Source organism: Filicampus tigris, chromosome 13, assembly GCF_054856515.1.
Source record: "Filicampus tigris isolate MCC_2025a chromosome 13, RoL_Ftig_1.0, whole genome shotgun sequence".
Taxonomy (NCBI): domain Eukaryota; kingdom Metazoa; phylum Chordata; class Actinopteri; order Syngnathiformes; family Syngnathidae; genus Filicampus; species Filicampus tigris.
This window is the reverse complement of record NC_141229.1, coordinates 1,712,675-1,740,270: the sequence shown is the minus strand read 5'-3', so window position 1 is coordinate 1,740,270 and position 27,596 is coordinate 1,712,675. Positions and strand designations below refer to the sequence as shown.

Here is a 27,596-nt window from a genome sequence, read left to right as displayed (position 1 = left end):
TCACGCTCAACTTGAATACATGACCAGAATGTTATTTCAATCTTTTTTTTTTGTTTTTAATGAATGCATACAAGAGCGCATATGTAATGGCTCATTGAAAGAGTTCGGTAGGAAATGCTTTTTATTTCCATTTGCTGTCAATGAGATGCTGGCTTACAAATCGACCAAATACCAGCACCCTTCAAGTGCACACAAAGAACACATACACACACACACTCACTCACACTATTTAGTGAAGCTGTTCAACTTTTAGGCAATGAGCATAGAAAAATACTTTTAGCAGCAGTGTTACTAGCTGAATACATTTTGTCACCCAAACTTGATTCAACCAAGTTGTTGAGTTGTCCTTCCGTCTGTTTGGATTTGTGCTCTTCGCAGACGTCCTTCATACATACAAAAACAGAATCCAAAGACGAAAACAGAATCCAAAGGGGGAAGTCAAGTCTTCAATGCGTGTGCGTCATCTTCTCAGAAGACACTGCGGGACCAGGACCCCAAAAGGCCAACCTTTAATATGCCAACCCCCCAAAACTGCCAACACTCTGGACACGGGAAGGGCAAAACTTTCATCCTCACGGGCCACTTTTGATTTGGAAAAGGGTTACATGGATCATGCAGCTCATTCGGAGACCAGCTAGACAGACAATAACCATGAAAACACAAACTACATAAAATATTTGAACAATAAAATGTGTTTCTTAGCTTAATCAAAATAAAATATATTTAAGTCATGAACCAATTATTTGATGCATTTTAAAATGTTCAATGCACAGTGGATCCTGTTACTCGCTAACCGCAAACAGCCAAAATCAATGAGACATGAAAAAAAAAAAAAAAAAAAAGAAATAGGTCCACCGTATATGTAGTCTAAAACAGTTTCACTTATATTTGACAAAAAAATGACATTTTTAGGTTACGTTCTCACCGCCGGTGTGATGCCCCATTTTGTGTTTTTGTTAATAATCCATCGTTTTATATACCGGTAGTCATTCCCATTACAAGAACAAAAAACAACTTTTGGGGCTGCGCACGAATCGCTGGTGATTCGAGTGGGCGTGGAAACTGGGAAGGCAATTAGCCAATCGGAATTTTCAGACTCTAATCAGACCGTTTGAATAGTGATGCATGTTGTCGAGTTGAATGTTGGTGATCACGATCACGGCTCAGATTCAGAAAACAGGTCAGCCGCGATTGGTCATTGTGAGCAGTTGCGATGTCATTTTCAGTCGACAGAAGACAAAATGGCCGCCCCGAGAGATGGCTAAAAACGAGTGCATTTTGCTGCTCAACTAGTATTGCACAAACGCAAAATTAATCAGAATGCCGTGTTTCAACTAGTGGGCCTGCTGGGAACATATTGTTAAAAAAAAAAAAAAAAAAAAAAATTTTGGGGTTGACTCCCGCATTTTTAAGTATGAAATGGCTCCAACACCGCTCCTCGCATTCTAGTCTGAACTAACGCGGAACCGTTCAAACTCGTAACATTGTAGCCTGAGGCAAAACCATCATCAGCTTCATCAATCCCTCTCTGAAAAGTTTTTGTTCCCAAACTGCAAAGTCAGGGTGCGCGATTAAGACCCCTGTGGTCCACAGCACACAGGCGAGGAAGACTAACACTGTAATAAGTACAAAGACGCACATCCAACCACCTCCGGGACTACATTTCCCACAACGCCTTTCACATCTACCACACAAACACGCTTTCAGTCCAGTACGTGATGCCATCGTCCACCCGCTGAGCTTCGTACGACAAACACCAGGACAAGATGGCCGACGTCGGAAGTAGGAGGGAGAAAAAAAAAAAAAAAAAAAAAAAAAAGGTAAATACGACGAGTACAAAACGGAGGCCGGAGACGCCGGCAACTTTTGAGGAAGGAGAAAAAGGTTCTTTGGGCGACCGGTTTCCACTGGCGACGTTGGGTCCCCGTACGAAGACTCACTGGTGTTCCCGAGACTCGTAGAGCAGCTTGGCCGCCTGCAAACAACAACAAGCGGTCGTAACGGGATTGAGAGGCGAAAGCCAGCAGTCGGGGACACGATGGGATGCGGTTGTCGGACCTTGTGCATGGCCAGCAGCCACAACTCGGCCGCCTTCTTCTCTTCTTCGCTGGAGGCGGCGTCCAGTCGCAGCAGCTCAACTTCCTGCGAGCCCGCCGGCTTGTACTTGACTAGCATGCCGATTGCACGCGGAGACGTGCCTGTGCACGCGCGCGCGCGCACACGCGCCGGCAGAAATACACAATTAGCATCAGCATTGATGCTCACAAGACACAGTAAGTGACGATTGATGACATCACAAAGATCATGATACATGTTCAAAAACAAACACAACAATTTTAGCATTAGCATTCATGCTAACCCTGTACAAGGCGTGACAGTGATCTTGTTGACGAACAGGCGGGCATTAGCTTTAGCATTACGGCCGCAGATGAGAGCACTAGCTAGACCAGCGCGCTGTAGCAGCCCAGCTAACAGGCGCGCCTATATGTGGCGAGCGGCAACTCCCCTTTCCAAAGTAACAAAAGGTCAGTTGGTTACAAAACCAATTTTTGAGGTTTACTTCTTTGTCAATGCTAAGAACATTGAATAAAAACAAAAAAAAATAAAAAAAAAACCCCAAAAAAACCCACTTTTATTTATATGTAAAATGTTATTCATAGTTCTCTTGTCATGATTTACTTGCCGTTCACACACATGGAAAGCGCTGACGCCTTTGCGCCCCCTAGCTTAGCGTCAAGGTCAAAAGGGCCATGTTATAACTACCCATGTTCATAGCTACTATTAACGCTAACATTAGTGTTAATGCTAACAGTGGACAGAAAGCAAAAAGGACAAATAAAACCCCAAAATAAAACAAAGCAACAGACACGAGGACAGCATTAGCATGAATGCTAACATCGGACAGAAGAGAAGGAAAACGACAAAAGTCAACGTTACCGCAAAGATCTTGAAAGTGATGAGACGCTCATGCATTTCAAAACAAAAAGGCACCATGATTCATGCATGTTTTTAGCATTAGTCTTAGCATTAATGCTAGACAGGACTTCAAATGCACCCCTGCCACAAAGACATTCAAACGGAACATTGGGGAAATTTTTTTTTTTTTAAACTTCACACACACACACACACATGCATTAAAAATCTAACAAGTGCATTTAGCATTCACGCCAACGCCATTTTGTTTTGGGTCCCAAAGTTCTTTGGAAGTCAAAACACGTGGCAGCTCAAACGTGAAGTCCGACGCGGTCGCAAGCACGGACGACGAGCGGCGCTAACCTTCGCAGGCGCACCCACCGGAGTCCAACAGGCTGCCGCCAGCGTCCGAATCAATCTCTGACAGCAAGAAAGACAAACCAGACCCGACCCGTCAACAGCAGCAGAAAAGAGAAGCGGCGCAAAAGCTCAACGCGCTGCTCGCTTGACTTCACAATTCCAATGCTTCGGGAGCGACCGTTTTGCACAATGACATGAAGCGAAAGCTCACGCGGCCTACGTGACAAATGAGCCGACGCCCCGCGCGGGCAAACGCGGGCGTGGCGCGCGTCAGCGAGACGCCCGGCGAACGCAATGACACAAACGACGGGTTTTCCCAAGGCGGCAGTCGCGACAAGCCGAAAGCCACAAAAAAAAATAAAAACACCGCTCGCCAAAGTCTTGCGAGCGCGGAGCCGCAGACCCGACATTTGGCTTTCCACACAGAACGCGGGGCAGCGCCGCAGACTCCACGTCAGCGACACACACCAAAGCGGGTAAAAGGAGCTGCCGTCACTCACCTGTGGGGTTGCTCGTGTCTGTCAGGACCTGTATGCTGATGATGCGCGCCAACTCCACCTCAAAGTTGTTTTCGCCATCCAGGAATAAGTACCTGACAAGTTGAGCGTGTAGCATGTTAGCAGGCATACATTCTTTGTCCTCCGCCACAAATATTCCGAAGTCGTCGTGAGCGTTCGTGCGTCTCACACTACCCCGGTGGCCAAAGTGTGCACACCAGCAGGAACCGCACAAGCGCTTGGCTTCCCATTTCATGACGTAATGACTGTTGATTTACTTGTAAAGTTCAAAAATATTCTCAGGCTTTAGTTGATTGAGGGAATTTCAAAATGTGGAATTCGGAAAACTCTGTTATTGAAAGAGCTTGATGAATTTTTTTAAAATTGGAACAGTTTTAAATGTCAACTGCCCGCATTTATTTGAGAATGTTTAAAAAAAAAAAAAAAAAAAGAACACATGAATTACATAGGGGAATTTTGGAAAAAAAACTAAACGACAAAGCCCCAAAACCCATTTCCACTTTAAGCATATTTTCTTGTGGAAAATGTGGAATTGTACTCACGTTTTTGAGAAAAAAAAAACAACCAAGCCCTAATGAACTAAATGTTGTCACCATGTGATAGTTTATATCAGTTGAAAAACGTGGGACAAGCAGAATAGCAAAACACAGTTTTGGTGCAGAATAATGTGGGGGATATTGAATTCTTTATTTTTTTGCTCTTTAATAAAATTGGTCACCTGTGGTTGTTGGAGAGGCGGGAGGTCATGGATGCACACTTGTCGGACGTTCCCAGAGTGACCAGGAAGGGACTTCCTGGACAGTTCACACAAACATTTTTTTTTTTTAACATTGTTAAATCCGACAGTTTTCATTGGATCCAAAAACGTCCGTCCCGTCCGGGACAAGCGTGCTACGTGCTTTTACTTTTCTCAATCAAAACACAAATATTCCAAAAAAAAAAATTATTTGATGTCACATAGGGATGCGACAAAATCAAAATCTCGCGGCACGATACTTTCACGATATGAAGGGCACCTTGTCCTGACAATGTGGTCAAAAAAATCAAAAAAATCCAGCATATCAACTGGAAACCAATGTTCAGTTTGAAAGACCCACTTTTAGCTGCCGTGGTCAACAAGAATAAAATTCTCCGTAGACAGCAGAGGGAGGGCAGTGTTTCACTTGGCGCTAGCTAGCGCCCGCGACGCTCACCTGCCACGAGCACTTTGATCTGCTTGTCGTAGAAGTCGCTCTCCTTTTGCGACAGCAGGCTGCACTGGGAGCACTGCCTGACCGGGTCCACGAAGCTCATGCGGGGCAGCGCCACCTTCTTGCTGCAGCACTTGTCGCAGAAGCAGCGGCCGCAACGCCGGCAGTGGTGCTGCGCGGGCAAACAGACCTTCTAGTTAGGCTGAAAAACGTTTGCCGACGTGGCAAAGACAACACAAACGTTTAAATCATAGCGACCTTGCGCTTGATGAAGTCAAACTTGGTCTCGCACTGCATACATTTTTGACACTGAGGGAAAACAGGAAGTGGTTACACAGCATGCTGACAAAAGTGAAAAGTCACAGTTCAGCACCGCTATATCACAGATAAGCATTTTTAGAAGTATACAGTGGAAAACCTTAGTTCAGAAATGCCACAGTACAAATTGGTTCATCCAAGAATCGGGTTGACAAAATACAAATCACCTCAATTCACCCACTATTTATGAATAAATCACCTCAATTCACTATGACAATTGGGTTGAAGAACAATTTGGTTGATAAACTAAATCTTCAAAGAAAAATGACTTTGCTTCAAGTACTTATTGTTTGGTTTGCAAACAATTTTACGAATAATTCCATTAAACTCTTCAGGTCACATGCTATTTTTTGTTCAGGAACACTTCAGTTGACTTAAAATTTAATTGACAAACTAATTTCTCCCCCCAAAATGACCTGTGTTCATGCACTCTCTTAGTTCATGAATAATTAATTCTGTTTCCGAATTAAAGTCTCAAATACAAATTGCAAGTGTTGACGCATTATTTTTGTTTCACAAACAATTCCGTTTAAGAATTAAGATGTTAAATAAAAACTACTCTGGCTCATGCAGTCATCTAATGGAGCAGTTTGGCCCAGTCGTGCCAATTCCGGCACCCCATGAACATCATTGGCTCTAGGTGTCATGTGCTGAATTTCTTTTATTTTTTTCACCAAATTGAGCCACTGAGATTAGCCAGTTCATCATTTAAGTGCAGTAATGTGCAAAGTGAAAATGCACTTTCTTTGAATGATTCTTTTGGATGAATACTGGTTGAAAATCAAAGCTTAGTTCCAATTTGGACATACGGGGGGAGTCCCTCGTTGCACACGCAAACTCAATGCGGGAAGTCACGGTGAAGGACAGTGAGCGTTTGTTTAAAAAAAAAAATAAAAAATAAATCTGAAAATGATTAATTTGACTGTCACTTTATGGCGTGTTTGTCTTTAAAGTGTGTAACAAAAACTGCAGAAGCTGTGCCAAAACAAACAAAGCTTTTACGTCACATCAAACAAGCTCGTCTTTGTCATTCGAACCACACACAATGTTAAAAGGCGGCCTCGTGCAAAAAAACAAAAAAAAAGTTTCGTAAACAAAAAAGCTTTTATTTTAGTTTGTTAGCTTAGCCTGCTGGCGCTCAACTCCCATCAAATTCCAAGAATTTCACACAGGCACACGAAGGATGTTTGTCACACAATTCAAAATAAGAGTTACACTTTAACCGCCACAAAACTCCTTCAGTGACTTTGCTTATACAACAAATTATATTAGTATTAAATCCTAGAAGCGACTAAAGTATTTATCAGTTTTAATTGCATGTTGATGTTTTTTTCGTATATAGCGCAAACGAGTCCGTTTTACTTTGAAAGGTCTCAACGGAAACGCGCAGTCTAATACATGCTACATTGTCTTACAGTAGCTTCATGGTAGGGTAAAAAAAAAAAAAAGCCGTGAATTTAGGCTCACTTCTTTGTCGGGAACCCATCTGGGTTCGTCCAGGCAGAAGGGACTGTTGAAGGCTCCGTTCTCAGCCACCATGCGGAGGCCGCTCGGGCTACGGACCAGCTTTTTACCGTCGGGGACCGAAGACATTCTTTCGGCGCTCTCCTCTTCGTCTTTTGGCTTCTGTGGAAGACTGCTAGTGATTGCGGACACGCCCTCCGCCCGCCGGATTGGCAGGCAGCCCGACCAATTACGGCACGCGGATCAGATCACGTGGTTTAAAGCGCTGTAAGTGCGCTGTTTTGCTTTTTGGGGGCCGCCGCGCCCAGTCGACACGTTTGCAAACTTTTTGCGTTTCCCCGCAAAAAACGTTACGATTTGTGCTCGTTTCCGTTTGTGTGTTGTTCGCACCGTTGCCAAGGTGACGATAAATCGCTTTGGTGCAAATCCTGGGCAAATTGTCTACATTTGTGCTTTCTTCTTTTCTTTTTAGATGATAGACGTCATTAAAAAAAAGTAAAAACAAAGAAAGAAAACGATTACACGTGCAGCATTAGTAGATGGATGATCCGTTGAACACACAAAGCAAGCGTGTTAGCTGTTGAGAAAAAAGATATATCGGGGATTTTTTTTCTTGAAGTGCATTTTTAAACGATAACTACGATGCCATAAAAATACACAGGACTGCACTGGGGGAATTGGGCACACTGTCAAAAATGTTTGTTTGTTTTTTAAGATATATGCAATGGCCATGAAAAAAGGTAACGGTCCACAAGGAGGATTGGTGGAACTTAAAGAAGAAATGCCCATGGGAGATGTTTGCAAATTTGCAATTTTTTCGAGATAACAAAATGACATTAGCATAAAAAAACTATCAGTAAATAAAAACACAATACTGGTTTTACCAGTTTAAAAAAGAAGAAAAACAACAAAGATGGTGTTTTTTTGCTTTTGAAACACTGCATAAAAATAAGCGCAGTTTATTTTTTGTAACGGGGTAACTCCTAACGTGCAGCAGATGGCGCTGAGGAAACCAATGAAAGCAGCCATATTACAACTCGACAACAAAGCAGACCACTGTTTTATTCTTCATCGTGACTCACTGCATCATCAGGTTTTTCAGATTTTGCACAAACTCGTTGCCACTCACACGTTGTAGTTTTGCCACATTCAAACCGTTTTGCGTGTGTGTCCGCTTTCAAACATGGATGGAATTCCTGCCCGTGTCAATACATTCATGACATCATCACTGTGCGCCTGCCGCTGCTATCGGTTGTTTGTCAGTGCAACGACGCCCCCCCCCCCCCGCCCCGCCCCGCCCCACCAAAAAAAGACCAATCAACAGTCGCTTGAACCTCACAAATCGTGCGTCATTCGAATGTTTGGTTTGGAAAACGACAGCAAGTGCGGCCAACGGCAGCATTCAGCCACATTTGGGCACATGAACAGCAGACAAACAAGCAACATCAGCCTTATTGCACAACCCTGCAAAAGTAGCAAAATCATAATAACAATGAGGAAAAAAAAGACATTCCTGCAAAAAGTCTTAGCTAATCTTTTGGTCACACGTGTGTTGTTGCATGTACACAATCAAAGCGGTTTCACTACATCAAGTCCAGTTGCGCACTGGAATTACAAGTGCACTTGCTAAAGGCACACACACAAAGAAAATCACAAAATTCAATTACTGTATTTTTCAGGTAAAATTCCATGTAAAAATATGGAATTTTTCATGTAAGAAATTCCCACATTATACACTTCATATTGCGACTTTTATCATGTGATATTTTTCAACATAAAATTACATTTTTCTTGTAAAATTACTTTTTTTTTTTTTTTACACATTTTCTGTAAAATTAAACTTTTCATATTACCTTTCAGCATTTTATCAAGTAAAATTGCATCTTTGTGCCATAAAATTAATTTTTTTGCTGTGAGTATACTTGAGACTTTTTCCATGTATAACTACAACCTTTTTCTTGAAATATTTTCTTTCTGGGTGTTGTTATTTTGAGTTGTAAAATTACAAGTTTTACGAAAAAAGTAAACTATTTGGGTCATATACATTAAGATTCTTGAAAATATTGTTAAAATATTTTTTTTTCACAAAATTGCAAATTTTTCTTGTAAAAATACAAACTTTATTGAGGTGGCTCAACATCTTTTTGTAATTTTGTAAAATTCAAATGTAAAACACAGAAATATTTTTACAGGTAAACTTACAACATTTTTATCGTAATATTCCGACGTTTTCATGATGGCTGTTGTAATTTGGAGTTTTAAATGATGTCCCGCCCCCCTTGTAAAACTCAAACTTTTATTCATGTAACATTTGAACTACTTGGTTAAACCTTTTTGTTGCAATATTTGTACTTTTTAGTGCTGGCTGTTGTAATTTTGAGTCTAAAAATGACAACTCCTCCAGTGGGTTAGGATTTTTTCCCCCCCCCCCACATAATTTCACATTTTTTCCTGGTTATGTATTTATTTTTGTAAATGACTTTTCTCCTGGAAAGTAACATGTCAGTGCGCGAAATGACGACTCGAGTAAGCCTGTCGCCTTCATGTGCCCCGTTGGCCAACAATCGTCATTGCAAATAGCCTGCACCCCCATTTTTTTTTTTTTTTAATCAAGTGTTTTCCACCCAGTCACGCTGGACTAGTAAGATGTTGAGTGTGATGTGAAAGACTACAAGAGTGACACAGAAAATAGCTTAAGGAGCTACAGCAGCCATGTTGCGCCCACCAGCAAGCTTGGAACTCCAAGTGTGAAAAGTCGTATTTACAAGTAGTAGTTAAGCGGCGCGTGACGAAGCGCGCCGTGGTGGAGAGCGTCAACGCGCCAGGTCGGTGTGGCTGGCGCTCAGGTCGCGACTCTTCCTCAGACGATGATTTGGTTCCTGGATGGACCCAAAAACAGAGCAGTTACTCCAACGGGTCAAAACATCTTTGAACTCATTCACTGCCGTTGACGAATACAGACTTTAAAAGTTTGCAAAGTCAAAAATCATGCCACCATCAGTGAAAAGCTGGAAAACAACAACAAAAATCAAGGGACGCTCGAGTGACTGAGAACTAGAGTGGGCTAGCTCAGGTGGTCCACAAAAAAAAAAAAAAAAAAACGTTATCAACAATCAACATCCATTTTTATCTTGAATAAAATTTGCACTCACGTGCAACACCAGGGTGGTTACCGGTATATTTTTTTGGGGGGAAACCCAAAGAATTCTTAAAAATGCATACAAATCTCCAATATGTGTCTTCCGTGAAAAACAGGGGTGCCCCGCCCCCCCAACAAACCAAAATGTATGAAAATAAAGCAAAAAAAATGCCCAAGATGCCCAAATGCAAATGTCCTACTATAGTAGAGGAAATATATTTACAATTTCCCCCACAAAAAACATTTTTGAAAAAAAATCATTTAAATTGAGGGGCCACACGGAGTGTTGCAACACAGGCCACAACAGCACCTCAGTTGTGGATAAAAGTGCAAGCAATAGGATCCAAGTCCAAATTCATAAAATTAGGCAACATTTCAAAAATCTGACATCCAGTGTTCGAATCCCACAAATTCGCCCCAAAACATTAAAAGTCTTCTGCAAAATGACAAAAACAGAGTTAGCCCACTCTCGTTGTCAGTCGCTCATTTAATGACAAATGTCACAATCTCAGCTAGTTGCTCAAGTTAGCTTCATCAAAGCACATACTTTAAAATGACAAATTGTAATTAAAAAAAAACCCTTCTAGGTTTTGTAACAAAAACATGTCTGTGATGTCACCAAGAAATGTTTGACCCAAAAAAAAAGCCTGACTGTAGCTAGCCGGATGCTAACATTAGCTTGATCATAGTCTGTCAAAAAACACATTTCACTGTGGGATTGTGTGTCAAAATAAAATCAAAGGAACGTACAGCACATTTTACAATTGACCAACCAATATTTTTGGGGGGGAAAGGAAGAACTGCGGTCTGTTAAATTAAACATGAGATCATTCAAAAATCAACTCTTCTTCCACGTTAAAACATGTTAGTTGGATGGCAACATGCTGTTTTCAAGCTTTCAAGCTGAGGGACAGCATAGTCCTCCTTTAGGATCACGCAAAAAAAACATTTTAGTTTTAAATTGTGCAATTTGTTGTAATTTGACATGAGATCACCTACTGAGAATTGTACCAGAAAAAAAAAGCATAATAGGGGAAAATTGTTCACATTTTTCAGGAAAAAAAAAAAGATAATTTTACGTGAATTTGTAAAAAAAAAAAAAGAAAGACTTTATGAGTTTTAATTTAGAAAGTGAAATGAAAAAAAATGTCATAATTTCACCTCGTCACCTTGAGATTTGATTTGAATCATAATTCAAAGTGCATACATTTTCTCACCATACTTTATTCATAATTTTATGAGGGAAAAAAACAATTCAGTTTTTTTTTTTAATTATACATGAAGTCTTAATTTTAAATGGAAAGTTTTCATTTTAAATGCCTGAATTTTACATAAAAATGTGAATATTTACATATTTAAAAGGATGTGCCTTTACGAGAATTTTATAATTTAAATTGAGAAGTCATTGAAAAAAGTCTGTTTCAAGAGAAAGGTTAAGTTTAAGGAATTTTAATTTTACCTGTAAAAAGTCTTGATGTTACATCTAAAAAAGTTGTGGTTTCACGAGAAAAGTTGTGGTTTCACGAGAAAAACATAACATAAACAATTACACGGCGCTTCCGTTTACAGCGAAAACTCAGTCTTACGAAAAAAAAATATTCCTGTGAGGGCAAACTTTTACAATAAAATGTTTTTTTATTTGACAAAAAAGAGTGGTTATTTAGAAAAAATTACATCATGGGGGGGCTAATTTTTCATTGAGCGTATGTAGTGCTTACTTGGTAGTTGGGCTCACTTGGCGTCACCTCCTGGCTCACGTTCAGAACGCCGAGCGAGCTGGCTCGTTTCAAGCTGCGCCCACACCCGGCCGGGCGTGGCGTCATGCGGGGGAGGGGATGGTGGGGGGGGGGGAGGTTATAGGGGTGAGGGGAGAACACGCGTCTCTCGGTTAATCACACTCTGTTAGTGGCGTGGGGGGGGGGGGGGGGGTAGGGGGGAGTGGCAGTCAAACACGCTATTACATTCAAGTGTCGTGTCGCATCTTGCGAGTGACGACGACGATGATGATGATGAAGGCAGTGACGTCATCGTGACGTAGAAAGGCCATCATTTTACAAGAATAGTTCTGTTTTTATAATGGCCGTCATTTTCCAAGAAAGGCTTTCATTTTACGTGGGAAAAAAAAGTCACAAAGTCGCTACTACATGGAAAAATTGAAAGTCGTAATTATAAGAAAAGCATGTTTCAATCATCCATGAAAAATTGGAAATTGGAAAAACAATTGTACAAAAAAAAAAACATTTTTGGCAAACATCATAATTTTAGGTGGGGAAATAAAAACATAAACGTTTCAATTATTCATGAGTCCCAATTTTGTTTGAAAAAGTCAGAATTTCATGAGAAGTCTCAATTTAGTGAGAAGTCATAATTATATGTAGTCGTAATCGTACAAAGTTTTAATTCCGCATGAAATAAGTTGAAATTTCAAATGAAAAATCACAATATTACGAGAAAAATAAGAACAGGAAAAATATATGATTTTAAGCGGAAAAGAAAATCCTATAGGAAAAGTCTTCTTTTTTTTTTAATGAAAATGAAAGTCATAATTTTACACACATCCTAATTTCATGAAAAAGTTTGGAAATTTGAATGAAAACCATCGTTATCGCGATGGAAAAAAAGTCAGAATCATGATAAAGGTTGTGACCTCTTCATCATCATCATCATCATCTTCATCATCGTGATGTCATCAACCTTCCACCAACAAGAAAGGAAGCAGGAAGTGAAACCAGACCAGAGAGCACATGCGGATCCACATTCAAGTGCCATTTATTCTTAAATAATAATAATAAAAAAAAATAAAAATAAAAAAAACATAATGCAAAGAACAAAACGAGCCATGCAGCAACCACAGCGTGTTCCTTTTCAAAACAAAACCAGACAAAGTAAAAATAAAAGCCCACAGGAAGCCACCAGATGCAATAAATATTAGTGGACCAAAAAAGAAAGAAAGAAAGAAAAACAAACAAAAAAAAAAAAACCACCTAAAAGCAGATCTTGTGCAGTTTGGCACGACAGCAGCTGCATATTTGTCCCGTTCTTTTCTTTTCTAAGGGCCGTCATGAAAACATGACTTCCTGTTCAAGAACTTTTTAGCTTTTGGTTAGTGCAGCGGGCGCCCCCCGCAGGCCTGGAGGTCCAGCGAGCCCCTCCTGGTGTCAGAGAGCAGGTGGGTGGGCTACATTTTGGGGGATAGTTACCCGGGCTTTTTGGGCTCGCCGCCCGTGGTGCCGCCGCCTGTGCCGCCTTTCAGCTTGCGCACCAACTTCTCGCTGCTGCGGCGGAGCGACGCTCGCAGTTTGCTGAAGGAGCCGCTGCGCTTCAAAGCGCCTGAGCCGTCCTGGTTGGGGGGGGTGGGGGGGGGTGGAGGGGGTGAGACAACGCCGCCCGCCGGACACAACGTTAGGAACACGTTACAGTTTTGAAAGGAAAAGTTAAGGTTCACTTTCATTGGCTGCCGATGATGTCATATGTCAGTGAGTGTCAATCAAAAATCGGTATTATTTTCTTTGGAGGGATCAAATTTGTCACTTTTTGCATCGGGTGGCGTACCTAATGAAAGGAGCAGAGGGGTGACAAGAAAGAAACAAGACCAAGCCGATGGTAGTGCCACTCGCCAATTGTTTTCCACTCACAGCGGTACTCGTTATGCTAGCTTAATCCCGTTGGCGCCTGACATGCTAGTCCTCATCTAGACTTGCTTTACGAAACAAATTCTGCCCCAAAAAAAGTGAATTATATTATATTATAATTGCCATGAAAAAGAAAAACCCTTTAGAGAAAAACAAATGAACGGGGGATTGGGTCTAAAAAAAAAAAAACAACCAAAAAACTGTGAATCAGATGCCAAAATTTGCAAAATTGGGAGTTTTTGAGAAAATGTAACAGCCCCCCCATAAAAAAAAAAAAAGAATCAGTGTCTAGGTGAATTTGCATTATAATTGCCATGAAAAAAAAAAAGAAGTGAGGGAGTGGCTGGGAAAAAATGTGAGTCTGGCTTTCCACCCACAAAAAGGGATAGTTGCGTGTGCAACACAAAACGAACCACCGCACCAGCGAGCCGAACGCCCGGATGGGCGGGTCTCGTTTCTTTTTCGTCACATCCTTCATGTGGTCATCAAACGTGTCCAAGTGATTTCAAACCAAGCGTCAGGCTTTCGTTCCAAGAAAGCTCATCGACATCAAAGTCATCAATACTAGGGCCCGAACGATTCATCGGCTGGCTGATTTAATAGGCCGATATTTGCGCTTTTAGAAACCGTAAAAAAATTTTTTTTACACATTACACCATAAGGCAAAGATAATGACATTCAAAAATCACCACCCCTAAAAAAAACATCCCCCCCCCAAAAAAAAGAGAAAAGAAAGAAGTCATCTGATTTGTGCCAAATTTTCATCTGTTGTAATGTTAAAACAAATATTAAAGAACTACCTTATTGATTCACATCTTTGTTTGAAGTGCTGCAGGACCAAACTAAAAGTTATTTTATACTTTGGATAGTTTTTCAACGAATTGGCCAATTCATCGATTATCAGAATTTTAATCGGCCAAATATCGGAATCAGCATCAGCCTAAAAAACAAAACGGTCAGGCCCTGAATAATCAATAGGATGACTGAATGTCTATCGCTGTCTCCGTCTGACTTTGACGGACAAATCTAAATTCATGTTTGAAGTGATGATGGCAGCAGCAGCAGAAGAAGAAGAAGAAGAAGAAGAAGAAGCGTCACACACAAAGTTGCCGTCAGCGATGAGTTCAAGTTTTATTGGAAGTTAAGAAAGATGCACACATACACGCCAGCACAAGCAGGAGAAGATTAATAATAGAAGAAGAAGAAGAACAACAACAACATACGAGGGGACTTTACAGCTGAGTTGGAAATTTCTTCCCTAACCAACGAGAACGTGGAAAGTTCCTCTAAAAATCCCAACGCAGCAATTGAGTCGGGAATGAGCCCTCAATCACTAAGTGGGCATTTGAACACACATGCAAACGTCTCCATGACGACGTGACCTGATGTGCTAACTACTATTTACACGCATGTTAGCTGCGATTCTTATTGATTCATCTATTTTTGGGCTTTTTTTTTTTTTTCGTTCGGTATTATTGACAGCGCTTTGGAGCGAGCGTTCGCCGAGCGACGACAAGATGAGATGCAATCGGAGCGCCGCGTGCCGGAAAAACGGGGACGTGGCCAATTTCGGACCTCTGCCCAGGAAAAATGGCCAAACAATCTGTTTGCAAATACGTCCGACGTGAACAAAAGTGTGAAACGGCTTCGTTTGCCTTTTTTTTCTTTTGCTCTTTTATCATCAGGGAAAGCCCAGGAGTTGTTATTTTCGGGAAGAAATTGTACAGAGCAAATGCCAGAATGCAGTATACAATATTCTTGGACCGGGCCGTTTAAAAAAGCAGCGTGGGCGATGAGCCACATGCTGCTTCACCATGCCGGAAGTCAATATCATTAGCGGTGCGTTGTGATGGTTTTTTTTTTTTGCTGACGTCTGACTTTTGGAGTTTGGCATCGTCGGCTATTTCCCACTTCCCAGTTTTACAGAAAGCCTCTCCAGTCTTTATTTATAAGTCACACGACTGTGATGTCATCAGCTGGGTGTGGGGGTGGTTTGGTGGTGGTGGGGTGGGGGGGGGGGGGGGCATCGCCATGTGTCCCGAGCGGGCTCGAGAGTGCGTCTCGAGGGAAAAGAGGGAGGAAGAAGACGAGTGGGCGGCGAAGAACAACAACACGGTTACAAGTTTCATGGTGTGGCCGCTTTAACATGAAGGAAGCCCCCCGCCGCCCCCCTCAAATCCAGCCCCCCCCCAGCAGACAACAACGAAGACGAAGATGACGAAGGACGGCGGCAAAGCTCGAGGCGTCCACGGCAGAAGACGAGCGTTTACAAGCGGCATCTGGAGGTGGTTAGGCCTGCTGCTCCAAGCGGCGGCGGCGGCAAGACGAGGAAGAGGAGGAAGATGACGGACGAGAGAGAGAAAAAGAGAAAGAGAGAGAGAGAGAGAGGTTAGGCCACGTCCAGCATCGGGACAGCAACTTTCTGAAGCCTCCTGATCTGTTTCTTGGAGCATGCCGAAGGGTCAAAGTGCGCCGCCGCATGTTTCACGCTCCTGTTTTGTTGCTCACTGTTTTGCCATTTGTCATTTTGGGAATTTATTTAGAATGATCTGAATGTCCCAAAAGAAAAAAAAAAAAATGTCATGACTAAGCCTTTCCAACAATTATCTATTGTGTGTTACTGCTGAAAAATCGAGCTTTCATTTTTTTTCTCTCCCCCGACGGGCCATCGGAAAGAAATAAGTCAACAGACGACTTGAGAAATGATTTGCTAGAATATCAATCAAAAGAAAAGAACACAGAAAAGACGTGAAGTTGCATCATGAGGCGACTAATAGCATAAATATTTGTTGAGAATGGAAGGCAAAATATTTGTTTTATTTTAAAAACATTTTTTTCAACAGAGGTTTAACATTTAGAAGGACTGAACATTATAAATAATTGAAAATATGCCAAATACAACAATTTTTCAGTTTTTTTTTTTTTTTTTTTTAATGGGTCAACCTAACCCGCGACATGAAAGGCATCAATATCACATGTTAAAATACTGACTGAAGAATGGAAGAAAAATGAGGGCAGAAAAATATATTTTATCCGAGATTTTCTTTCCTTTTTACTTGAAAATGGGCCCATTTGACCTGCGACAAAAGTAGATATGACAGAAAGTAGAAAAATAAGGCCAGCGGTTGTATTATATTATTTTACAGAATTTTTCAAGGCTTTTTTTTTTCTTTTTTTTTTTTTTTTACGGGTCAATTTGACCCGCAACAAAACAGGAGCGTGAAACATGAAAAGCTGCCATGTGATGACATTTTCTGTGCTTTCCGTCCGCTCACATGCTTACACGTCAAGCAAAGGAGGACGCTTCCGTTCCGTGCACGCGCACGCACACACGCACACCCGTCAAACGTAAAGTAGGAGTGCAGTACAGACAGAGCCCAGGTTGACACAGTGGACAGCAAGAGACGGAGTTCACCTCACAGCTACGACACTTTGACGTTTGTTAACAAAATGGCTGACATGGCGCAAGATGCCGATTGGTTGTCGGGGGCGGGGGCTGCTATGGCAACTGTTGCTACGCAAAGTCAGATGCAGGCTTGGCGTTAGTGGCGTAGGGGAGGGGGAAGCGGGAGAGGAAAACACTTTGAGCTGCGGAAGCAGTTTGTTTTTTTTTTTGTTAGTGTCCATTTTGGACGGCGAAAAGAGTCACAAGTGAAAGAATGACGTGGTGCAACCGAAGGAGGCCGCCAACCCGCGACAAGTCACAGGACCGAGTGTGGCGTTCGGGCGAGCCGACGCACTTGCTAAGCAGCGCGACAAGCATCGAGAACATCAAGCGGCCCAGGTCAGTTCAGGCGGCTGCGCTTTTGTGCCCAAAAAGATGCAGGGAGGCAAACAAACGCGCCGACCTGAAGCAAAAGCTGCTGCTTGACGCAAGTACGCTGCAGGGATGTCACAATATCGCGATATCAAAATTGACACGATGTATCCTGGTCGTCATGTCAAGACATTAATAGCAGCAAATCAGTTTCAAAGCCCAAGTCGTTTTCCATTTGTGCACTTGCAGCGCCCTCTGGTGGTTCGTTTAATGGTGCACTTTAATTTGATGCCACCTATGTTTAAGACCGACGCTTAATCGCCAGTAGGAGCCCATGACTCTTCGTGAATGGCGATATGTACAAAAACAGAATATTGTGATGGTTTTTTTGGTGTTTTTTTAACAATATTGTGAACTTTTTATATATTGCCAACCTCCCCACGATATTGTGATAATCATCCTAAGGTGAGGTTTATATGGTGATATTGTCGTATCGTGACATCCCTACTACACCGGTACCTTGACTTAGCACTTAACTTGCCTGTTGAATCTTGTCGGAGCACAAAGCAAGAATCGTCCAAACAAGTTAATTGGGCAAACTGGTCAATTGGGGCAAGTCAAGGTACCGTGGCGCCCTGGCGGTCAATCGACAACATGGTCAAGTGGCCCCGAGCGTCCGCGTGTGAAGAGAAACGGCGAGGGCCGCGTACTGCACTTACCCCGTTCCACTCCACGCTCATACTCACTTCCTCGCCGCCGTCGGGGCCGCTCTCGTACTTGACCGTGTCCGAGTTCAAGCTCTCGCGGCTGCGCTGCTTCTCGCGGGCCTCGGGCTCGCCCAGCACGTCGGCCACGCGCTGCTTGTGCGCCGTGTCCAGGCCCTGGAGGGGAAACGCAAGACCGCACGTCATGTCAACCCGAGGCCGAGCGCGTGCGCTTGTGTGCTTTGAGACCGCGCGCCTTCGACGGGGCCAAGCGTGAATAAAACATTTTGTCGTTTGACGAACGCAGATTTAGATCATCAAATCCTGATAGCGATTTGACTGTTTCAATAATTGCCTTTAGTCTTACGTGACACGGCAATAATTTGTGGCGCACCACACCAAATTCAGCCCGCGGTCGCACGCCCTTATAAGGAAGTCGCTAATGCTAGTTAGCATTTTTGGTGAGTTGGCACACTCGAGCAACTGCTGAGGAAAACTGAAGGAAACAATTCCTCCCTTTTGGAACGCTTTAGTCCATATTTTAAAAACAACTTGAAGAATCTTTTTTTCAGCGTTTATCGTCGCTGTCATGCCTCTCAGACCTCCAGAATGACCACCGGTACTTGGAAGGAAATTAAACTTTTTTTTTTTTTTTTAATTCCGCTTGAGTTAGCAAAGATGACCAATCACAGTTCACCTGTTTTCTGAAGCTGAGGGTGCCCAGCTCTGGATATTTTGGATGTTATTATTCCCGTGCGCCACTTTTGCCCACTTTGTAAAAAAGAGAATCTTATCTTATTCTTATTTTGTTTCTTTCTTTAAATTTTCCCACTCTTTGTGCTTACAGTCTTACATGCGGGTCACTGCTATTACTCTGTTCATTATTATTGCGATATTACGACTGTCCATTTTGTATTCTTTTTATTAATGTATTCTGTTATTATAATTATTCCCTGTACAAACAAAAAACGAGGCATGTTTTGAATGGCTTTTATGTGAGTTGTTTGGTTGTTGCTTGACATAAAACCATTTGAGAAAGAAAGCGTTTGCCGTCACCTGCTTCCTGGAACGCATGGCGGCCTCCTCCAGGGTCTCGGCCGCCTCGAACTTGCCCTGCCGCTTGTAGAGCGCGCCCAGGTTCTTCAGGGTGGTGGTGACGGTGGGGCTGCGCATACAACACACGACTTTTGCTCAAGCGGGCCACTTTGCACTCTCGGCTTCTCACGGCGTGCGGCCGTTGTTCTTGAAATCACCTGTCGACTTTGCAAGCCTTGTACCAGCCGCCGTACTCGCCGAAAGGGGAGCCGTCCTTCTGCTTGCCCTGAGAAAACGACAACAACCAAGCAAAGCGCTCAACGACGGTCCGAGGTTTAACCCATTGGAAGCCTTTGAGTTGGCTTGAATCACGCTAAAGAAAATGATTTCATTTCATTTTTTTTTTTTTTTAAAGCCAGCTATTTTGTCACTTCTGTCGACTGAAAATGACGTCACAGCTACTCAGGGCTCAGACAACGCCCAATCATGACTCAGCTTCAGAAAACAGGTGAGCCGTGATTGGTCGTTACCTGAGCCCTGAGTAGCTGTGATGTCATTTTCAGTCGACAGAAGTGACAAAATGGCCGCCCGCAGAGATGGCTGGATTAACTCTTATTCCACAAACGCAATATTTTGTCAAAATAGCTTGTTTGAACTAGTGGGCCTGCATACAACATATACTGGAAAAAAATGTTTGATTGACTTTCGCTTTAAGAAAAAAAAAAAAAAAAAAAAAAAAAATCGGAGAAATCGGACGTGAACACAGTAGTAATAATAAAAAAAATAATTATAAAAAAATCTGGTTGGTTTTTATTAACAAAATAATAATAATAATAATAATCCCGATTATCATCCCTGCATGTGACTTGGTTGAGGTGGTCCAAATTCAAAAGGAGTTTAATCTGCAAATGAAGCAAGGAGAAAATTGGAAGTGAAGCAGCGCCGGTGGGATTACGGCGGCCGGCCTCGGTAATAACCAAGCGTTCGGCCTTCATGGCTCCGGCGACTAATCCGCTAACTCAAGACGCTCCCGTCTTACTGCAGCTTTTCGACACGACTGAGCTGCCACGGTCAATGCGTGGCGACGCAGGTTGCCGTGGCGACCGCGGCAATTTCACCATCAAGCGGCTTAACGGAGTCCAGTTGGAAACGCAGCATTGCGATCTGCAGGACGAAAGCGCTCCGATGTCACGACTGTCAGTGGTATCAATTTGGATCTGTATACAATCGTCTTCACAGAGGATAAAGAAAACGTGCCTAGGTGTGTCGCTGGTCATCATGGTAACAAAAGGTCAGCAGACGAGGGAGTGCGGACACCGAGACAGGATGGCTCATTTCAATTACGTGGTGGCGGGAGTGGTGAAGTGCTGCCTCCACCGGCGAAAATACCACCAAATACTTTGTACATTTTTTTTTTCCTTTGTGGGCACCTGCTTTTCTTTCTTCACATTATGGCCTAATAGTAGGAAATGAAAGATGTGATTGGCGATGAGCCCACAATTCTGTAGAGGAGGCGGGGTTAATGGCTCATTTGCATGACAGGAACAAACCCCCTCAAAACAGACAAAAGTGTAGCAATAAAATGGTCTTACTCTTGTTACTGGTTTTCAATGATGTCACGTTCGATTGTTGTTGTGTGATTTGAAGTCGTGTGCGGCACTTGGTCTCGTCTGCGCTTGTTTGTCAAGTGCTCAACAAAATGGAGTTGAGACATGTTCTTAAAGCGAGTCAAGCCAAACCTATTTTTTTCAAGAATATGTTCCCAGCAGGCCCACGAGTTGAAACACGGCATTCTGACTCATTTTGCGTTTGTGCAATAAGTGTTAATCCACTCAAATTTAGCCATCTGGGGCGGGGGGCGGCCATTTTGTCCTCTGTCGACTGAAAATGACATCACAAGTGCTGACAACGACCAATCACGGCTCAGATTCAGAAAACAGGTCAGCCGCGATTGGGCGTTGTGAGCACTTGTGATGTCATTTTCAGTCGACAGAGGACAAAATGGCCGCCCCCACACTTATTCCACAAATGCAATATTTATCAGAATGCCGTGTTTCAACTCGTGGGCCTGCTGGGAACACATTCTTGAAAAAAAAGATTGCATTGACTTGCGCTTTAACATTTAATTGTCAAAAACAAAATACACAAATATTTCTCCCTGAAAAATTTGCACATTTGTGTGACTGCACTCGGAAAACCTCACCTTGCTTTGTTCCTCCCTCTCCTCGGCGTGCATCCAAATGGGTTTGTTCTCGCCTGCGGTGCAAACAAGAACATTGTTTGTGGGTGCGCGTGCATGCGCGTGTACGCGGATGGGCGGGCGTACCGTCAACAGAGCCAAACTCCCTCTCGTGGGCCCGTGTGAGGATTTCTTTGTAGAGCGTCTCGGCCTGCTTGAACTTGCCCTGCTTGAGGTAACAGGAGGCCTGGCGGGGGAAAAGTTCCCGTCCCGTCACAAGGTGGACGTTACAAAAAAAAAACAAAAAAACAACGCAAACAGCCCCGCTGTGCTCCTGACCAGGTTGTTCTTGGTTTTGGCCACGTTGGGGTCGTCGGGTCCCAGTTTGCTCTGGTAGATCTCCAGCGCCCGCATGTAGTAGTACTCCACTTCCTCGTACTTGCCCTGGTTCTGGCACAGCAGGGCCAGGTTGTTGAGCTGCTTGGCCACGTCCGGGTGGTCCTTGCCCAGCACCTGCGGCGCAAGCGCAGGAGGGGCCGCTCAAAATCAGCAAACGTTCGGGCAGCGGAAGCCGACGCGCGTTGGCCATTGGTTGGTTGACCACGTGTGCGCCCACTTTTGACCTTCCTTCCTTCCTTGCTTGCAAACAACCGGCTTATGTCATGGGTCAAATTGACCCAGATGAAAATGTTTTTTTTTTGTTTTTTTTAAATGCACAATACCAGTACAAAATATGCACGTGAGGTGCAGGTATGATTTTCACCCGCATGGTATGACTACCTTTACGTTCGACACTTTGAATGTTAAATGTTTTCCCTTAACTAAGTGACATTTGAACACAAAAGGAGGAGCAACACATATACACAGACAATATAACAATATTCACAGGCATATATTCTTTATACTCTGCGAAGAACGACCAACACTCCTGCGGCTTACTGAGGACTTTTGAACAGCTCTGTGTATCGTCATGTCACTAATATGCTGCCCCCGTGTGGCCAAGTAGTGCACACCAGTAGAAGCAGCACTATGGCCGTTGAATTGAAGCAAAAAAAAAAAAAAGCTAAAAACGTCATTTCTTTAGATTCTCGTCGTCTCACCTTCTCGCGTATCTCCAGCGCTCGCTTGCACAGCGGTTCCGCCTCTTTGTACTTGCCCCGCTTGCCGTAGAGCACCGCCAGGTTGTTGAGCGTGGCGGCCACCTGGCGGGGGGGTGGGGGGGACAAGACAAAACTTTTGTCAAGTTGTGAAACAAAGGCGGGCTTGAAATCACCTTGACTGGGTCAAAGGTCAATTGCTGCGATCCGGTGGCAAAGACAGGATGCGCTCACAGAGCGGGGCCTTATCATTTGATCCCCTTGGGTGGTGAAAGTCATCGAGCTAGGTGTGGACGTTTGTGTTTGTCCATGTCTCCGCTGCATGAGCCACGTGCAAGAATCTGCATGTTCATTGGCAAGTGTTTGAAGAGCAGTGTAGAAAGCGTAGCGTGTAAAGTAGCGATTGACCGATTATCGGCCGATATTTGGCTTTTTGACGAATATCGGCATCGGCCTTTTTCAAAACTCTGCTGGCCGATAATAAATCAATTTCAAACTGTGGAAATCAAAACAGATAAGTGAAAGTTTAACGTTTCTGTCATTTTGAAATTTTCATTTACTGTAGAAAACTACACGGAGCTATGGTTTAACTTTTCATTCCTCCTTTTTAAGACATGCTGACAACCCCGGGCGCTGAACTTTTTGGTAGAATTTCATAACAGAGATGTATGCTGTCAAATATTTCTTGAAATAATAATTAAAAAAATAAATAAATAAATCAACACTGTGCAAACCTGAAACATTGTTCAGTAAACATGCTTGAAGACGTTGCAACAAAGTTACGAGTCAATTTTTCTTTAGATTTTGATGCCAATATTTTCCCCTTATACTGAAAATGAATATCGGCTCCAAATATCGGTTATCGGCCTTCTTGACTACTAATAATCGGCATCGGCCCTGAAAAAAGCATATCGGCCTATCTCTAGTGTAAAGTGCAGTGGATGAAGTGGCGCCTTTGTGAGTGAAAATATTTTGAAAGCGACGTGTGTCGCGTGTAAAAAGCGCAGTGTGCGCAAAGTGGCGTCTGTGCAGCAAATTGTCGAGGATGAAGTGCTGCCTCCACGAGCGAAAATGTTTTTTTTTTCCGCCACCGTACTCTGTGCTCAGCTTCTGCGAGTCGAAGCGGCTTGCCTCCCCGCGCTGCCCTGGCCCCGCCCTCGGGTTGCCGTGGTAACAGGAGCTCACCCGCCAGCGCGCCCCTCCGCGAGAAGCTCGTTTCAGACGAGAAAAATAAGAGCTCGCGTGTGCGTGTGCGCTCCCATTTTCTTGATCCCTGGGCAATTTTGGCCCAAGCAAGTGACGAAGCATTTGAAGCCGCGGCGAAAAAAGGTGCATAATGTGTCTCCTTGAAGGAATGGACTGATCCAAGTGAAGAGATTGATTCTCAAGTCGATTTGTGGCAAAAGAGTGATGTGGAAATGACTTCGTGGAATCACTTTGAGGTGAAAAGGGAGAACGGTGATGGGGGAGGGCTGACCTCGCAAAACGGAGATGGCTGACGCTCCACACCTGGAGAGGTTCACACAGTTAGTTTGCTTCGATGTTTTTAACAGATAGCGCGTGCGACTTTATCATCATCATCATCGTCGTCGTCTTGTGTAGGAGCGTTAAAGGACGCACTCCCAAAAAAGACGTAACAAGCTTGGAAGACGAAATTGTAGACGCAGAACACACACATACAAAAAAAAGAAAAAAAAAAAAAAAGGTCAGGCTCGGTGTTGGCGGCACGCGGCCCAAAAAAATGTGCGGCGGCGCCGCGACCCGCCCCACGAGTCGATTCAGGATTTTTTTTTACTTCTCGGCAATATTGGCCGGACGGCCGATGAACTCACGGCGGGGTGGTCGCGGCCCAGCGTCTTCTCCCTGATGGCCAGAGCGTCGTTCAGCAGGTTGGCGGCCTCCTTGTACTTGTTCTGATCTCTGCAACGCACGCACAAAAAGAGCACTTTTGACAAACTTGCACTCACCCGCCGCGGTTCCCACACTTAACCGAAAGCCGGAGAGACGAGTCAACAGAGACGATTTGTGCAGGGGGACAAAAAAAAAAACGGGAAGGACCCGTTCAAACAGTTTGCCAGCAGGCTCGGGTGGCTCTTTTGTTTGTGGCGGACAGCGGGGACATCGACGCCGCGCCGGACTGTAAATCGTGTTTGCCGGCTTCCACGAGCTCGTCGACGGTCGTCTAGCAGCCGGTCGCGCGGCGCCAGCAGAGCATGAATTGATTTACTTTTCAAGAACAATGAGCTATTAAAGTGGAAGTCGACCCCCCCCCCAAAAAAGAATATGTTGTACCGTATGTGCCCCCACTAGTCTAACGACATTCTGATTACAATTGCGTTAGTGGAATACAAGTTGAGTCGCCCTTTTTATAGCCATTTGAGGGGGCGGCCATTTTGTCGCTTGCCGTCAACTGAAAATGACATCACAGTTGCTCAGGGCTCAGGTAACGACCAATCGCGGCTCACCTGTTTGCTGAAGCTGAGCCCGTGATTGGTCGTTACCTGAGCAACTGTGATGTCATTTTCGGTGGACAGCAAGTGACAAAATGGCCGCCCTCTGAGCTAGCTAAAAATGGCTGGATTTTGCCGCTTGATTCCATAAACACAATATTAATCGGGCTGCATGGAACTTATTGTAAAGAACATTTTTGCGGTCGGCTTCCCCTTTAAATAACTGGCTAATTGATTTACTGCACATCAAAAAAAAATCGTAAAATAAACAATTTTACGCATACATTTAACAAGCTTCACTTATTTGATTAAATGAATGGTGAATTTACTATAATCAAATGTGCATATTATTTATTTATTGTCCTTTGTATTTGATCTTGCGTTGTTGTAACGTAAAGTTGAGTGAAAATAAAATCCATGAGCACGAATTGTAATTCTATTCAAATTAAATATTTGACACACACCTTTAGATTTCATTCCCGTGTCTGTTTTTAAAAATGAAAAGTGGCCTTTCAGTACAAAGGCCCCCGCCCAGAAGCATTTATTTACCCCTTTAAATAATTGGTTTATTAATTGATTTTGTTTAAAAAAAACAACAACATCATGTCACACATAGTGTACATAAAACGTTTATAATTGAATTAGTAATAAATAATAAAATACATTAGAATGAATGGTCAATGTACGATTAAAATAACTATTTTTTATACTTCTTAAAATTGCATTGCTTCATTAAATATAGTTCTATGTTTATGCTATAAATAAAGTTGATTGAATTGTTCTATTCAAGTGAACTATTTTACAGGCTTTTTACATTTTTTTTTTTTTATTAACGACGGTCCCTTTTCAATACTAATGTGGCCCTTGAGCAGACAAGTTGAATAAAAAGATCCCCTTGCGTGATTTCGGCCCACGTCCGAGACAAGCGGCGGCGGCGGCGGCCATTTTGCAGACCTGTAGACCAGGGCCAGGATGTTGAGCATGGTGGCCACGTCCGGGTGGTCGTGTCCCGACGTCTTCTCCAGGTCCTCCAGCGCCTGCTTGCAGAGCGGCACGGCCACCTCGTAGCGGCCCTGCGAGGCGTACTGGATCACCAGGTTGTGGAGCGTCCGCAGGCGGGCCGGGATCTCGTAGCCGCCTTGCTGGGCGGCCGCCGCCGCCGCGCTGCCGTGGGCCGGCTGGACTGCGGGGAGGGCGGAACACCACAGTCACCGCCACAATGCGAAAAAAGAAAAAAACAACTACAAAGTAAAAGCTTTTTTTTTTTCGTTTTACTTTGTAGATAATTGAGAGTAAATGTGTCAATGAGTAATTTTCATGAAAGATGAATGAATATAATAGACAGCGCAGGGCTCCAAAAGTATCGGAAAACGTGAAGCGGACTTGCGGACTTACTGCCTTGCGCTTGGTCGTCATGATCATCCGGGAAGAGATCATCCAGAGTCTCCTTGCCGGAGTCCGAGTCCTTCTCCTCCTGAGGAGGAAAGCGCACATGAAAAGTCCAATAAAAATCCAGGAGTAGAGATTGGGTGAACGATACACGTAATCGAGTCATCGGTGAAATGGAAAAACAGTTTTGGGACATTTCATGACGTCAGTGCCGCGGCAGAATTACGAGATCAAAAAAATGGTCCGTGTTAAAGCGTTGAGGCAGAGATTTTGCTTCAACATTTTGAGTTATTCGATTCATCGTTTCAGGTCGACTTACTTACCAAAGCAAAACAAAGATATGTGAAAGTTGAACATTTCTGTCATTTTGAAATTTACTGTCGAAAACTACATGGAGCAATTGTTTAAGTTTTCATTTCTCCTTTTTAAGAGAAAAAGGACAACCCCGGATGCTCCCTGAACTTTTAATAATGATTTGTTTTTTTTTAAATCAGCATTATGCAAACCTGAAACATTGTTCAATAAACATGCTTAAAAGACGTTACAACAAAGTTAAGAGTGCATTTTCCTTTAGATTTTGACGCCAATATTTTCCTTTTCACTGAAAAAGAATATGGGCTCCAAGTATCGGTTACCTTGACTGCTAATAATCGGTATCGGCCCTGAAAAAAAGCATATCGGTCTCCGTCTATTTCGCCCCCTCTCGTGAAAGCTGACGTTTGCTTCCGCTCGCACTGCGGCGGTGTTTGGATGCCAAAAGACGCCAAGCGTGGCCATGCGGCAATCTGGATGCGCGCGAGCGTGAGCGTGAGTCGTCGTTGGCGGGGACTCACCGAGGGGGACAGGTCCTGGTCGTACTTCTTGAGCTGGTTCATGAACTCCAGGTGCTTCTTCTCCTCCTCCAGCTGGGCCACGCTCTGCTCGCTCTTCTGCAGCTTCTGCTGCGTGGCGGCCAGCTCGTCGCGCAGCCACTGGTTCTCCTGGCACAGGCGGCGCACCTGAGCCCGCAGCTTCTGCTTCTCCGACTCCACCGAGCTCAGGTGGCCGGACAGGGCCATCATGACCTGGGCCTCGCTCAGTCCCAGCTCCAGCATCTCCAGGGACTTGCGGATCATGTGCGACTTCTCCTCCACCAGCACGCCCTCCTCGTCCCGCTTGAGGCAGCGCAGCGTGCCCAGCAGGCCGTCCAGGATGGCGTGGTGCTCCTGCTTCAGGGCGTCCAGGCCCTGGATCACCTGCTTGGTGCGCGAGATGATCTCATCCTGGGAGAGCCTGTCGCCGGGCTCCTCCTCGCCCTTGCCGCACACCACGCCGGACATGTCCTCGCGCATCCTGCAAAGCGCAGGAGAGGGCGTGATGCGGGCGCCGATGTCGCCGTGACACCGCAAGGGACATCAGACGCTGATGTCAGCGCCGAGAAGCGGGAGGCGTGACGCGACGCGACGCCACGC

The 27,596-nt window shown here is 43.9% G+C and overlaps 2 protein-coding genes across 7 annotated transcripts in view; both read right to left on the bottom strand.

Annotated features, from left to right (window-relative positions):
- Positions 1-103: 103 nt before the first annotated feature.
- On the bottom strand, positions 104-7,262 carry zfyve21 (zinc finger, FYVE domain containing 21). Of its 3 annotated transcripts, XM_086050074.1 has the most exons (8): positions 6,767-7,250; positions 5,240-5,290; positions 4,985-5,153; positions 4,510-4,585; positions 3,774-3,865; positions 3,277-3,333; positions 2,059-2,198; positions 104-1,975 (listed from the first exon to the last, which is right to left on the bottom strand). In XM_086050074.1, exons 1-8 carry the CDS (start codon positions 6,890-6,892, stop codon positions 1,937-1,939), a joined length of 750 nt encoding a protein of 249 aa, XP_085906200.1. In that variant the 5' UTR covers positions 6,893-7,250; the 3' UTR covers positions 104-1,936. The 3 variants fall into 3 exon arrangements, with proteins under 3 accessions (XP_085906200.1, XP_085906201.1, XP_085906202.1); XM_086050075.1 differs by lacking the exon at positions 5,240-5,290 and having other exon boundaries at positions 6,767-7,262; XM_086050076.1 differs by lacking the exon at positions 3,277-3,333 and having other exon boundaries at positions 6,767-7,241.
- A 531-nt stretch (positions 7,263-7,793) lies between these two features.
- The window catches only part of LOC147137068 (kinesin light chain 1), a 29,010-nt gene continuing 9,207 nt past the window's right edge, over positions 7,794-27,596 (bottom strand). For 3 of the 4 annotated variants that reach the window (XM_086050068.1, XM_086050063.1, XM_086050065.1), the window contains 14 exons: positions 26,979-27,477; positions 26,152-26,230; positions 25,711-25,939; positions 24,139-24,226; positions 22,310-22,411; positions 21,549-21,722; positions 21,357-21,456; positions 21,234-21,286; positions 19,249-19,316; positions 19,052-19,160; positions 18,011-18,172; positions 13,103-13,242; positions 11,621-11,693; positions 7,794-9,642 (listed from right to left, as the gene is read on the bottom strand). In XM_086050068.1, the coding sequence (XP_085906194.1) occupies positions 9,577-9,642; positions 11,621-11,693; positions 13,103-13,242; positions 18,011-18,172; positions 19,052-19,160; positions 19,249-19,316; positions 21,234-21,286; positions 21,357-21,456; positions 21,549-21,722; positions 22,310-22,411; positions 24,139-24,226; positions 25,711-25,939; positions 26,152-26,230; positions 26,979-27,477 (1,942 nt within the window). In that variant the 3' untranslated portion in view covers positions 7,794-9,576. The remainder of the gene's footprint in view (positions 9,643-11,620; positions 11,694-13,102; positions 13,243-18,010; positions 18,173-19,051; positions 19,161-19,248; positions 19,317-21,233; positions 21,287-21,356; positions 21,457-21,548; positions 21,723-22,309; positions 22,412-24,138; positions 24,227-25,710; positions 25,940-26,151; positions 26,231-26,978; positions 27,478-27,596) is intronic. The other variant, XM_086050066.1, reaches the window with a different exon arrangement.